General features: G+C 40.0%; 1 protein-coding gene across 1 annotated transcript in view; it reads right to left on the bottom strand.

The window, feature by feature from the left end:
- The window catches only part of ALDH1A3 (aldehyde dehydrogenase 1 family member A3), a 292,251-nt gene that overhangs the window by 121,385 nt on the left and 157,543 nt on the right, over nucleotides 1–13,323 (bottom strand). The window contains exons 3-4 of the mRNA XM_078684080.1: nucleotides 7,824–7,964; nucleotides 3,862–3,991 (exon numbers count right to left, since the gene is read on the bottom strand). Coding sequence (XP_078540206.1) covers nucleotides 3,862–3,991; nucleotides 7,824–7,964 — 271 coding nt within the window. The remainder of the gene's footprint in view (nucleotides 1–3,861; nucleotides 3,992–7,823; nucleotides 7,965–13,323) is intronic.

A 13,323-nucleotide genomic window follows, 5' to 3' on the forward strand; every position in this document is an offset into this window, starting at 1 on the left:
CGGGATTGGCTAGTCTCAGGAATGTATTACATTTTAAATTGAACGGAGCAGCTAGCTGATTAGTGTTTGTGACTCCCCTTTCATAGACTTGGGCCAGGACCTGAAAATAAAGTCCAAGGTAATGGCCTTCGATCTGCATTGTTCCAAAGAACAATTGCTCACAATGAAAGAGTTCTAGATTCCTCTAGAGACGCTTTGTGGCTGGTATTTGTAGATCTTCCACCCAAATATTGAAGTATCACATTATAGTATGAGAATTCAGGTAGAAATCACATCAGCAAAGCCGGCAACAGATGGAAGGAGGAGATCAACTAAAAGAAACTGATTGGGTAGGTGACTAGAAACAATTATGTAAAGCAATAAACCAGCACTAAAAGGTGAGAGCAGATTACCCTTAAAGATAAATATGAGGCCACCACTCTGCATGGTTTGTCTCTTTTCTTACGAGTCTTATGAACCAGGCAAACGAAGTCTTCTGGCCGGAGTGCGGTATCATTACCTGTCCAAGCTTCTATCATAAGCAAAAAAGATTGAAATAGGAACTGTCCACAAGATTGAGGATCTACGCTCAGTGCCTTAATATTGAGCAGCCATTCAGAAATGCTAATTACACTTACATTGAATGCTGAGGATGAGAAGGAAAAATACATAATACAGAGAGAGGTAAAATGGCTGTTGGCAAAGGGCATTAAGATCTCTATCTCTCTCTTCCTAACAGATTTCCTTGAGAAAAATTGAAAAGTGATTTGTGGAATGCTTGCAGCCCTGGAAAATCGCCAATGGCTGATATTAATTCAGGTATTCTTTCCACCACTTTGATGTTTGCAACAGAGTTTCCCGCAGTAGTATAATCATTTGTTAATTGGGCCAGAGAGACAATTGCTGTGCTGCCACAGTTTTTCTGAGGAGGATGGTTAGGCACTGGAGTTAAAGTCCATAGTTCAGGAACTCTGGCCCAATATGGTAGTTGTTTTTTGCAGATGAGCTTGCCTTGTCCATACCATTGACAAACCTCCAATCGGCATGCCCCTGGTGTGTTCTTAAAACCCTCCCATTTAAAGGTTCACCACATGGCACCAACAAAAGAGGACTAGTCCAATAAAGATGGGCAATGTTTTCACTGGGGATCGTGGGACAAAGGATAGAATGGCGTATCCATAAAATTACTTGAACCCCGAAGTAAAGAAAGCAAGTGCATGATTATATAGTCCTTGGGTTTTTCGCATGGTCCCATCCTTGAACTGGCCCCTTTATCATGGATTTGAAGCTGTATTCATATAAGAACTGATTAAGAACATATTAACATTCTGGTAAAATAATAAAATAAAAAGCACCCATTGAAATTTATATTCGCAGTATGCGCTTGCATCCAGATGAAACATATTGCAGGAGTCTACCCTAACCTTCCCTCTGACACCTCTCCTAGTTATTTTGGGAGACGGACAAAGGAAAACAAAGGTTTCTGAAACCTTTAAAGGAAACAGCTAAAGGGAGAAGAAAATACCTCCAGATAAGATTTCTTTACCCACACCTTAACGCTTTCCACCAAGAGGTGAAGTCAAATGGACAATCTACAATATTTGCAGGTTTCCCACTTATATATCTATCCAAGTAGCTGGCTATTTGCCAACAGCATTATTCCCTGCAAGTGGAGATTTAAAAACTGCAAAGTTTAAAGAAAGTGCCCCTCTTCAGATTAAGGAACATTATTGTATTCAATAAATTTGCTGGCAGATAAAATGCTTAAAGATGATAGACCACCGCCCAATTGTGAAAAGAAGAGAGGAAGAATATTTTACCTGGGCCAAAAAGGACTGTGTAATTCTATCCTTTTCAGAATTACCTCTTCACGCAGTTTGTGTATATCGTCCCACTCCAGGGGACAAGGCCAGCTACTCACTGTGTGAATGTGTGTTTTCAATCAGTGGAGAATAACACGTTCTCAACCCAGAAGTAACTGGTTCCACTTGATAAGAATTCTTTATATGTCCACAGGATCTGACACCCATTACCTTACATTGAGCAGGATTGATTCATGTTGTTCTACACAGAAAAGAAGAAACTGAGAAGTGGCAGTACCATGCTTTGAGTATGTGAGTGACAATAGAGAGAATGGGCATGACTAGTGATTATAATAACTTTTTGTAGCTTTCCAGTATCTTGCTCTAATAGGGGAGTAGAGTCAACAGTATGAAATGAAACACCACCCTTTCACTATTCGTTTAGAAACTTTTTTGGCTCTCTTCTCACAAATTTAATGAAAGCAACACATTCTTAGCCTTGTCTTGACAAACTGACCCGAGAGCATCTCTTTGCACCCTGAACAAGTGGCAACCGTAAACGATATGCAACAAATGTCAAACAATTTTGAGGCAGTGACCACCTGCACTTATGTGATAGCAAACAGAGTTGATTCTGCAACTCTCATTTGGACCCAGAATTATGTGGTTTTTGGATGCCTCAGTTGGAACTTGAGCACAGAACGACAGTTACTAGTAAGTATAGTACCTACTTAATATGTATTCAACACCCTGCTGGCATTCAATTTCCAACTTTTTGTACTCTTTTCATAGAGACTAGGACTGGGCAAAGTTTAAAATATGCTGGCATAATTTGTGTAATTTAGGGAATTTAGCATTACGCTTGGTACACGAAGTTTCTGAAACTACACAATTACCCCAATGCCCATAAGTATGCACCATTCGCTGTACAAATATACTGTGAAAGGCATAATTTGTGGAAATTCACTGGACAAATTTACCAGAAATGCACTGGAACAGAATGCGAGTAGCTGTTGCTCATGGTGAAGTTTTTTAAATGCATTGATGAGAGGATGCATTTAGTGCTAAAATATAGCACAGAATGATGGATTCACATTTCATGTAAACACCTGAAAAGTTGTGTAATTATATGAAAAGCAAATTATGTGAACTACTGCAAGTGCCGAAGGAAGCCGACCCTCCAGCAGACACACTGAGAGAGACGCTGTCTTTTCTCCTGCCGAGAAATCCAGCTCCAGTGTTTCCAAGCTACCCTTGCGGGTTGTTAGGAAATCGAGTCCTGAGTCTGACCTTCTTCGTTCCAAATCAAGGTACGGAGCTGATTAGACCCTAAGAGAAATCTTGGACAGATTCTTGGCAAAAGAATACTACTTTTATGCTACACCTCCTTTACTTCTTCCCTTGTACTAAGCTAAGGTCAGGTACATCGGGGTAGGCGTATTTTAGAAGCACCAGTTAAGTACTTTTAGCCGCTGGCATTTATGTATGTATTTATCTATGGTTTAGGAACCATACAATGCTCTTACAGTATTATGTTATACTACTCTTTTTACTGTATGCATTATATTTTGCAACCAGTTTTACGATTGTAGCAGTTCAATTCTTATGCTTGAGAAAGAAGACTGTTCAATAAATCCTTTTATTGAAAACGCCCGTCTATCTATTTCTCTGCACCTCTGGTGAAACGAAGCATGCACGATAGACTGAGTGAAATATCTATCTATTGTTTCCACGACTCTGAAGATCAGTTTTATCTTGGGGAAACGAAGTTGTCATGTTTATGCGGTTGTCAGAAACGAAATCCCTTCTTGTGAATTCGAGAACGTTTCTAGTGACCTCTGAGCTAGCTGGCCCTCACAATTAAGTCTAATCTACTTCGATAGAGACCTAGTAGACATAAGTCCTACGTCACATCTGTAGGATATATTATTCAAATGCGCAGAGCCTATTGGGAATATAGCAACTACACTACACTCTTATTGTCATTTGGTCTAGGCACATTTACAGTCATCCCATGAAAACTCCACCATAAAGAAAATATGCATAGTAAATTGAGCTCCAAGATATTATATTGCCTTACCTATAGGAATGGTCCGTCCCTGTATTTTATCAGCCCAGCCTGCATAATATCGCATGGTCTTTATGCATCCCTCCAGATCGATAAGGAAGGCATGAAGGAATGGTTTGCCCGTGTCCATGGTCTCCAGTGTCTGAAAAATAGAAAGAATCATACCTTTATGAAATTAAGACTTCAATGCATCATCACAAGTATATATATATATATATATATATATATATATATATATATATATATATATATATATATATATATATATATATATATATCCAACACATTTTTTCCATTATTTCTCAAGTGAGTCCGTTTTTCATTATTTCCCCATTGCACAAATCACAATCCAAGTGGTACTGTAAGCAAAAGTTTGAATCACCTGCCTCTGCTTTGTAGATGCAATTATGAACATTGCGCTGAAAAGCGCCGTGTATCCTCTGAGCAAGCACCCCTTGGTGCCTGCCTGGACCCGCTGGGGCGCGGTGGCCTCTCTCCGCGGGGAAAAAATGTGTTGGATTTAATTAGCAGCTATGCCCAGCTGCTGTTGAGAGAGGCTCACCACGCCCCAGCGGGTCCAGGCAGGCACCAAGGGGTGCTTGCTCAGAGGATACACGGCGCCTTTTAGCGCAATGTTCACAATTGCATCTACAAAGCAGAGGCAGGTAATTCAAACTTTTGCTTACAGTACCACTTGGATTGTGATTTGTGCAATGGGGAAATAATGAAAAACGGACTCACTTGAGAAATAATGCCTATTTACTACAAGATCCAGAAGGCCATGTGTTTGGCCCCGCCTATTGAGGCAGGACTAAGAACATTCAAATTGCCGATTTTCGCCACTGCAGTAACATTTACATTTGCCACTGAGGAAAGGACAATTTGGTTCTGAAACGCGTCTGGCATAATTAATTTTCTGCTGTGTGCTTGTTTGAAACCCCTGCTGGCAAGCTGCAATTAAACAAGTTTGAACTACTATCGTGTAGTGCCCTCTCTCCGTGGGGAAAAAATGTGTTGGATTTAATTAGCAGCTATGCCCAGCTGCTGTTGAGAGAGGCTCACCGCGCCCCAGCGGGTCCAGGCAGGCACCAAGGGGTGCTTGCTCAGAGGATACACGGCGCCTTTTAGCGCAATGTTCACAATTGCATCTACAAAGCAGAGGCAGGTGATTCAAACTTTTGCTTACAGTACCACTTGGATTGTGATTTGTGCAATGGGGAAATAATGAAAAACTGACTCACTTGAGAAATAATGCCTATTTACTACAAGATCCAGAAGGCCATGTGTTTGGCCACACCTATTGAGGCAGGACTAAGAACATTCACATTGCCGATTTTCGCCACTGCAGTAACATTTACATTTGCCACTGAGGAAAGGACAATTTGGTTCTGAAACGCGTCTGGCATAATTAATTTTCTGCTGTGTGCTTGTTTGAAACCCCTGCTGGCAAGCTGCAATTAAACAAGTTTGAACTACTATCGTGTAGTGGCTTCGCTCCGTGGGGAAAAAATGTGTGGATATATATATATATATATATACACAAACCAATCTCGTAGCACAAGCAAAAAATTGGGCACTCCAGACGAGGTAACGATTTATTTATTTATTTAAGCATTTCCATTTTCTGCCGTGTTTCGGCTGATCCCAGCCTTTTTCAAATTACACTGGCCACTTGCCCATATATTTTTAAAGGTACAACCTGTCATAGATATTGAAGACGTACATCATTTTGTCTTTCTTCTTATATCATCTGTTCTCTATAATTCAATTTACAAAACGAAATCATAACATTACAATATCTGTTTTTTTTCCAACCGTTTTTGCTCTTTTTAAAAAAGACTTGTTTTATCAATAAAGAAATTTCGACACTCATTGATGCATAATTCAATGTGTAGAGAGAGTAGACATGGGAAATAAGAGGGCTACATGGGCAAAATTAATTCTCAGGCCTCTGCCCTGATTTCATGTTGTCCGACTTAAATTCACTAATACTTGGAGATGTCCACAAATCCATCTTATATCCACTCAGTTACTTATAATCATGCCCTCAACATAGGATTCGAAATATATTAGAGACAAAATAAATAGAAATCATTAGAATTTGTATAAATAGACATATATCCTATAAAATACCTTCAGGTAAAACCACATACAACATAATATCAGTATAGCTATAAATACATCTCATCAATACATTATACTCTGTAGAAAAGGGTTTTGTCATGAGACATAAACACTTATAGTATAATTTGATAATATCTACAACATCCATTCCTCATACAAATCCATCAATTTCATCAATAAATAAATGTACATCATCTAAAGGGAAATTGCTAACAGCAAATTATTTGGTAATAATACCAGATTAGAAGACCTGGTCCATCTGCTTCATGGTATAAAGGCAAGCTTCTACTTTTGTGGCACTTGCAGAGAAAAGCATGTAACCCTGCACTCTATTAATGGCATTATTATTATTATTATTATTATTATTATTATTATTATTATTATTCTCTAAAACCACAAACAACTTGTGTAATTCTTTTACCCTAAATGGACCATGATGTTTCGTCAGGCCTCCTTCAACTTGCCCGACCTTACTTTGAGAAGATCACCCACATTTATTTTCCTACTCTCTTTACTTTTTTCTTCATTGGCCCATTCTTGAAACTCCTGATCACCCAAAACCTTCATCCAAGCTGGGGGCATTTTAGTATTGGCTTTTCGCCCCCTCATCACATAGAAGGGAACTTTCTTAGTCACACAGCTTTCCGTGGTCTTATACACCCATACTAAATCACACACCATGACCTTGACATCATCTCTCTTTTCTACCACCATTTGTATCATTCCCTTTACCATGCAGTTTGCCCTCCCTACTACAGCATTTGCCTGGGGATTATATAAAGAAGTGGATGCGTGTATTATGCCACAACAAATCAGAAACCACTACATCTCTTGTGATATTAATTGGGTCTAATTGTTTGTGATCAGTTTTACAGGGTACCCAATCTCTTTAAATATTTCATTCATCACTCTAATTGTGCTCTTTGTTTTGATTTCTCTCATAAATGTTACAACCAGCCATTTGCAAAGTATATCCACCATGACTAATGCAAATCTTAACTCTGCAACAATGCCTCCCATGGGCCCTACAAAATCTGCACACACTGTATTCCACGGTAAACCTGGCTCTTCAATCACCTCCATTACTGATTGCTCCCCCGCTTTCAATCTCTTCTCAAGTTCTTTACATTCCACACATCTCATAGCCAATTCAGTCACCTCCTTGTCCATTTCAGGCCACCATAAATGTTCACGCGATCTTTTTGTTGTTATGATTTGTCCCAAATGGCCCTCATGTGCCATTTTGAATAGCTTATATCTCGACCCCACCGGGGATACAAATGTATCCCCTTTTGCTATTGCTTTTCCATCATACACTGACAATTCATCCTCTATTTTTACATAAGGTCTTGCAGACACTGGTACTGATCTCCCCCTCTTCACCATTTGAAGATCACTTCCAACACATACTGTAGAACTTCATCTTCCTCCATGCTCTTACACCATTTTTGCTTTCCAAACACTCCTTGATTCCGCTCAACCAAACCATAGACATTCACAACTGCCCCTATGTTACCAGATATACCATATGGCCTATGCCTACAGAAGCCCATACGCCTGTCTGCCTCCCATATACTCTCTGTTCGATGGTCAATTCACCATAAAACCAGTGAGATCGAAGGCTGGTGCTGTGCTACACCACTGACCCATCAAATATAGAATCAAGATAATACGAGAGTGCACTAATAAATGCAGCTCGTCTGGTAAAGCACCAGCTTGAAAAAACAAGGTTATCTATTCGTGTTCACTGTTCATCAATACTCAGTACCCCTATAGAAATAATGTAGCTTAACGCAATTCCCCTATGAAATCGTACATTACCATGTGGTGGTTATACCTATGACTCTTACCGCCAGGATGACTCGATCACGCTCAATGAGGTCAGCCAGCTTGTGCAGCATTCTGCCTCGGCTCACGGCGTCCATTTGTCTCCATGGTGAGCCCTTCTGGAACGCAGTTCGCGCTGCCTTGACTGCTTTTTCTACATCAGGCTGCATTAAGAAAAATATTTGGCATAAGAAGTTGGGAGTTAGGAAGGTGGTAAAGAAATATTCAAAAGTAACAATCAAATTCTGCAATTTTGAGATCTGTGGTGGCCGAGAAGTTACTGTCCTATCTATGTTTGACGTGATAGAGTGATCTACCTATTTTTTTTTCTTATTCAGCCCTACAGACAGAATCATACCAGACCCCTTTTTCATAACATATTATTAAATACGGTGGGAATATACCGTGGGTTTTATCCAATTTCTGTGAACAATCACAGTCACATTTACCATTTTCTTGCAAAGATTGAGATTAACTGATGGGCACAGTATTACCCCAATCATTATTACATCTCAATGGGGATGCCATCTGGCAGACATCATCGTCAGGCGAATACTGCAGATAATTAACATGTCGACTCACTGTAAACTAGTGTAAATGCAGTGAAGCTTCAAAACTGTATGTTAAATTGATTGATGGTCATCTTTTCTTCATAAGGTCTGCCATTCAGTGTACCAAAGAACAAAAGAACATGAATCACATATTTCATGGAAGCTATTTTCTTTCAGCAAAGGATTTTGTGTAAAACTAGTGGCCAGATAAACACAAACACATGGATTGGGAAGAAGGGATCCAGATTGAATTAGGATTTGGTGCAGAAGTGGGGCAGAATACATAGAGTGGCGAAACAGACTGAAGTTTTGGGGGCAGATCAAGAAAGTGTGAACAGCGGCACACAGGATTCCAGTAGGCGCTGAAACCCAGCAGAAATGAAATGAATCAAAACATTGAATAGGGGCCAGTCAACTGGAGTTAATAAACACCAGATGAAAACAATTTGTCTGGATGCAAACAGCAAGTAAACTGTTGCTATATTGTATAACATCAACCCAGAGGCTGACTTAACACAAGGTGAAATCACCAAAAACTGAAGATAAAACAGTTTGCTACTGCAGTCAATGTATGTCCTCGTTGTCAAAGAGCCACCCAAACAGAGATCAAAAACATTATATTTTCTGTGAAGAAATCAGTCTTTCAAAAGAGGCAATTTGTTTGGTATCAATTGTTGTCTAGAATATTGACTAGAAAAATATCGACCTACCAAAATATCAAGGTTAAAATACTGACTACCAAAATATTACACACCCTATACTTAGAAATAAAATAGCAAAAAATATTGATTTCAAATTGTTGTCCTACACAAATATCTAAAGTTAAAACAATTTGATACAAAAAGGTAGATTACAATAATATTGCAATGTAACATTAACATTACAATTCACAATATCAAAAACAAAATATAGTGTACACAAATTCATAATATCATTTAAAATATTAAATGTATTTATTTAAATGAATTTTGAATTTTAATAAGTTGTAATTTGAAATAAATAGAGTTAATACATTTTAGATCATTAAAATGAATTTCTTTTGTAAGTATTATAAAAAACAGTATTTTAAATTGTTAATAAATAAATGATATACTGCATGAATTAAAAACATTTTAATGTGCAAGACATTGATCAATTTGAAACAATTATTTTGTAAACTCTCAATGAAACTCTCTCTGTTTATATATATATATATATATTTATATATATATATATATCCGCAGGAATCCCAATGGAAAAACAGCCGCCATGGACACTTTTATGCTTCCAAAAGCAGTATTTATTTAAGTAGAAATTCCGGCAACTCAATGCGTTTTGGGACGTAGTCCCTTGATCACGAATGCCGTTAGCAAAATATTGAATTATAAGCATTACTTTTGTTTGTATTTCGAATGTTTTAAGATGGCGCCTCCATTTAACTTATAATTTACGGCTGAGTCCGCTCTTTATTTTGATTTATGATGCAACGGAAACACTGGAAGTGTACCGGATCTAATGGTGTTTGAATTGAGAGCACTTTGTACACAGCTGGAAAAAGGCGTGAAGTCGAAACGTGTCCTGTGTTCGTCTCTGTCTCGGTGTAATAAAATTACCGAGAAACTACCTTGCGAGTGCAGCCCATTCATTTCTTTTCTGGGAGATGAAGTTTGGAGCGGGATATATATATATATATATATATATATATATATATATATATATATATATATATATCCCAACCAAAGGGCTCAACTCTTTGGTTGGGATATTTGTGGCTCGAGTCCAGCCGCGGGAAGCAAGCCTGCCGCTGCAGGGCGGACCCGTGATGGCGCCAACCGGTGTTATCTTTGCGGGAGGTCGGAGTCCTTGAACAGATGAGGAATCATAACAAGTTGCCCAACGCCACAGCGCATCAGCCCACTGGGGTTTTTATGTAATTTTTACTTTGCTGCCACTTTGAAGAAACTCACCTGAGACATTATCATAATTGTAGCACTTTAAGAACCAGAATGCCGTTTTTCGGACAAGCCCACTGGGGCAGGCTCTTAATTATCTTAGTGCACGCGGGATTTTCAAAGTGACTAGCTGCCATTGAGAAAGGCATGATGATCCCGAAACCGGTTTGGCACGAGGAGAGAGAGATGACTGTGCCCGGATGTGTTTCCTGTTACATCTGCTCTAATAAAGAAATGGATGCAAATTTTCCGACTAAGTGGCTGCTTCCTACTGAGGGCTCAACTCTTTGGTTGGGATATATATATATTACCTACTGGCGGTCGCCAGTAGGTATATATAGTTAGGATTTTTTCTCTATGGGATTTTTGAAAATTCTATGTCTAATAACTTTGGCGTTTGTGGACGGAATTGGCTGAAATTTTCAGGAAAATGGCACATTTTGTTTCTGAGCAGCCCCTGAAAATTGGGGGGGTTCGTCCAGGGGGGGTCGAGAAAAAAGGGGGGTCCCAAAACGTGTTTTTAACATTGAGTTTTCCATAGGGCGGTTGGCCTCACTTTTAGCCCGAACGGCTGAATGGATTTGCACGAAACTTGGCAAAATTGTAGGGACTGGTAGCCCGATGTGCCTTTTGTAGGTCTCAATATATGTGCTACAGTGGATTTTGAGAAATTAACGTTTAAAAAAAGATATATATCTGTAACAGCGGACCGGGCAGCGCTCCAGTACGCGTACTTTTCGCGCAACGGAGCTTTGTGAAGCGAAGCTGATTGGTTCTCCGGCGTCTGTAAACATTCCAAACAGTCCGTAGCGGCCGCCATCCTGTCTCTCGGTAGGATCGAGAGACAAGAGGAGGCCAAAGCGAAGGGGCAAATGACCATAAGGGGGCATAGTAGATCCTCGCTGACCCCCTAGGTTTGATGTGGAGGTTTTAAAAGGGCCCCGCGGGGCAAAAAAAAAAAATAATAATAATAATCGAACGGCTGAATGGATTTGCACGAAACTTGGTAAAATATTAGGGACTGGTAGCCCGATGTGCCTTTGCTAGGTCTCAATATATGTGCTCCAGTGGATTTTGAGAAATTAACGTTCAAAAAAAGATATATATCTGTAACAGCGCTCCGCTTCGCGTAACGGAGGTTTGCGAAGCTGATTGGTCATTCTGTCACTGGGCTATAGTTGGGCTACATCTGGCTGATATTTGGGCTACATTTGTTTTTTTTGTCTCTGGCGGCCATCTTTGGGCTACATTGGGCTACATTGGGCTTCATTGGGCTTCATTGGGCTACATTGGGCTACATTTGGGCTCCAACATATATATAGGCCAATGTAGCCCAATATATATTTTTCAAAGTAAATTTTCGTAAAAACCACTGGAGCATATATCTTGAGACATAGCAAAGGCACATCGGGCTACCAGTCCCTACAATTTTGCCAAGTTTCGTGGAAATCCATTCAGCCGTTCGAGCTAAAAGTGAGTCCAACCGCCCTATGGAAATGAAGGAAATGAATGGGTAATTTGTAATTAGCAAATAGCTCATCGCAAACTAGGAATGGTAAAGAATTGCTATTTATTCCTTAAAGTTCGCTATTTAGGAAATGCAAAAAACTTTGATGATACATATGGCGGTTCATCTCTAACAAGATAAGAAGCATAGGGATAGATTTATGATGACTGGCGCATCACCAGGGATGTGTTAGTCATTCTGTGCCGCTGTTCCGTCACCTATGGTGTGCTGCATTTACAATGCGGCGCATCATGGGGCAAAAACAGCACGGATGCGTGATGTATCTGTGCCGTAAAGGTGGCGCATTGCTGGAGTTGTATCGCAAGTGTGATGAAGCTCCAGCAAGGGTCGGGGGTGCCCCTGTCGCAGGGTTTCTGTTCTCACACAGAACTGTGGACAGAGGATTGGAACCTCGGCGAATTAGGGTGTCCCAAAACTCACCTTAGTAATCAAAAACCCCTTAGCAAGCTAGGTACAGTGTCACATTGGATATAACAAACTCTCAATGTTTAGACAATCCAGAATATGAACTTATAGTACCTCAGGATACGTGGAACTCATGAACAGTCGGTCGTTATATATTTCTTAGAAACCAGAACATGGAGTTAAGAAGAACACATGTGTATTTGAAATGTTTATTTACTAATGCCGTCTTCTCAGGCGTAGTATCTTAGATAATACAAGTACACATATTATCAGTAGCAAAATTACCAGCATAGTTACTAGTACATAAAAAGCGAATGGTGACAGTATGTTAACATGCTGTAAATGAATAAGAGTTAGCAACACTTATAAGCAGCCACGGGCCGTGGAGGGAGTTACGGTGGGGCAGGGAGGCGGGGAGGGGGAGGGGCAGGGTGGAGAGGGCTCCACCCTGCCCCTCCCCCTCCCCGCCTCCCTGCCCCACCGTAACTCCCTCCACGGCCCGCGGCTGCTTATATCTCACCCTCCCTAATACACATATTATATTATTTGCTAAGAAGGTCTGTTTGTGTTGGTTTAGGGCGTGCCCATACTTTAGTGTCTTAGATTTGAAGGAATCACATCAGCATACACCAGCTCTCTCTTCATGTGAACCGCATCAACTGTTGTGTATGTGTGTTCGGCAAAGCAATATAAAACCCGCCTCATGCCCAGAATTGGCAGAAGCTGCACTTATGTTATGAGTATGAAGTCGTGGAGATCAGACCTCATAACAATTCTGTATCGTGTTGTTCTTGAAACTTCAGCACTCGCTGTACAGATATAGTTTAACAAGCAAAGCAGATAGTAGAGCAATAACATATTATTCTCATGTAAACCACGATGAACTACTAGGTTGAAAGCTAAAGCAACAACTAAGTGTCGTGTGCAGAAGTTGCAAAAAAGGAAAAATGGCGTTTAAACCGGTAATGAGCCCATGCTAACTTAACACGGTGTAAAGATATCCAGGACCTAGATGACACCTCCCCATGATCCGGAAACGAACTGAATAAGATAATAGAAGTGCCATCTCATGAGAGCAGATTGCAACTTTATATGTGGACGGTCCGCA

Source organism: Lissotriton helveticus, chromosome 3_1 (genome assembly GCF_964261635.1).
Source record: "Lissotriton helveticus chromosome 3_1, aLisHel1.1, whole genome shotgun sequence".
In the NCBI taxonomy this organism is placed as follows: domain Eukaryota; kingdom Metazoa; phylum Chordata; class Amphibia; order Caudata; family Salamandridae; genus Lissotriton; species Lissotriton helveticus.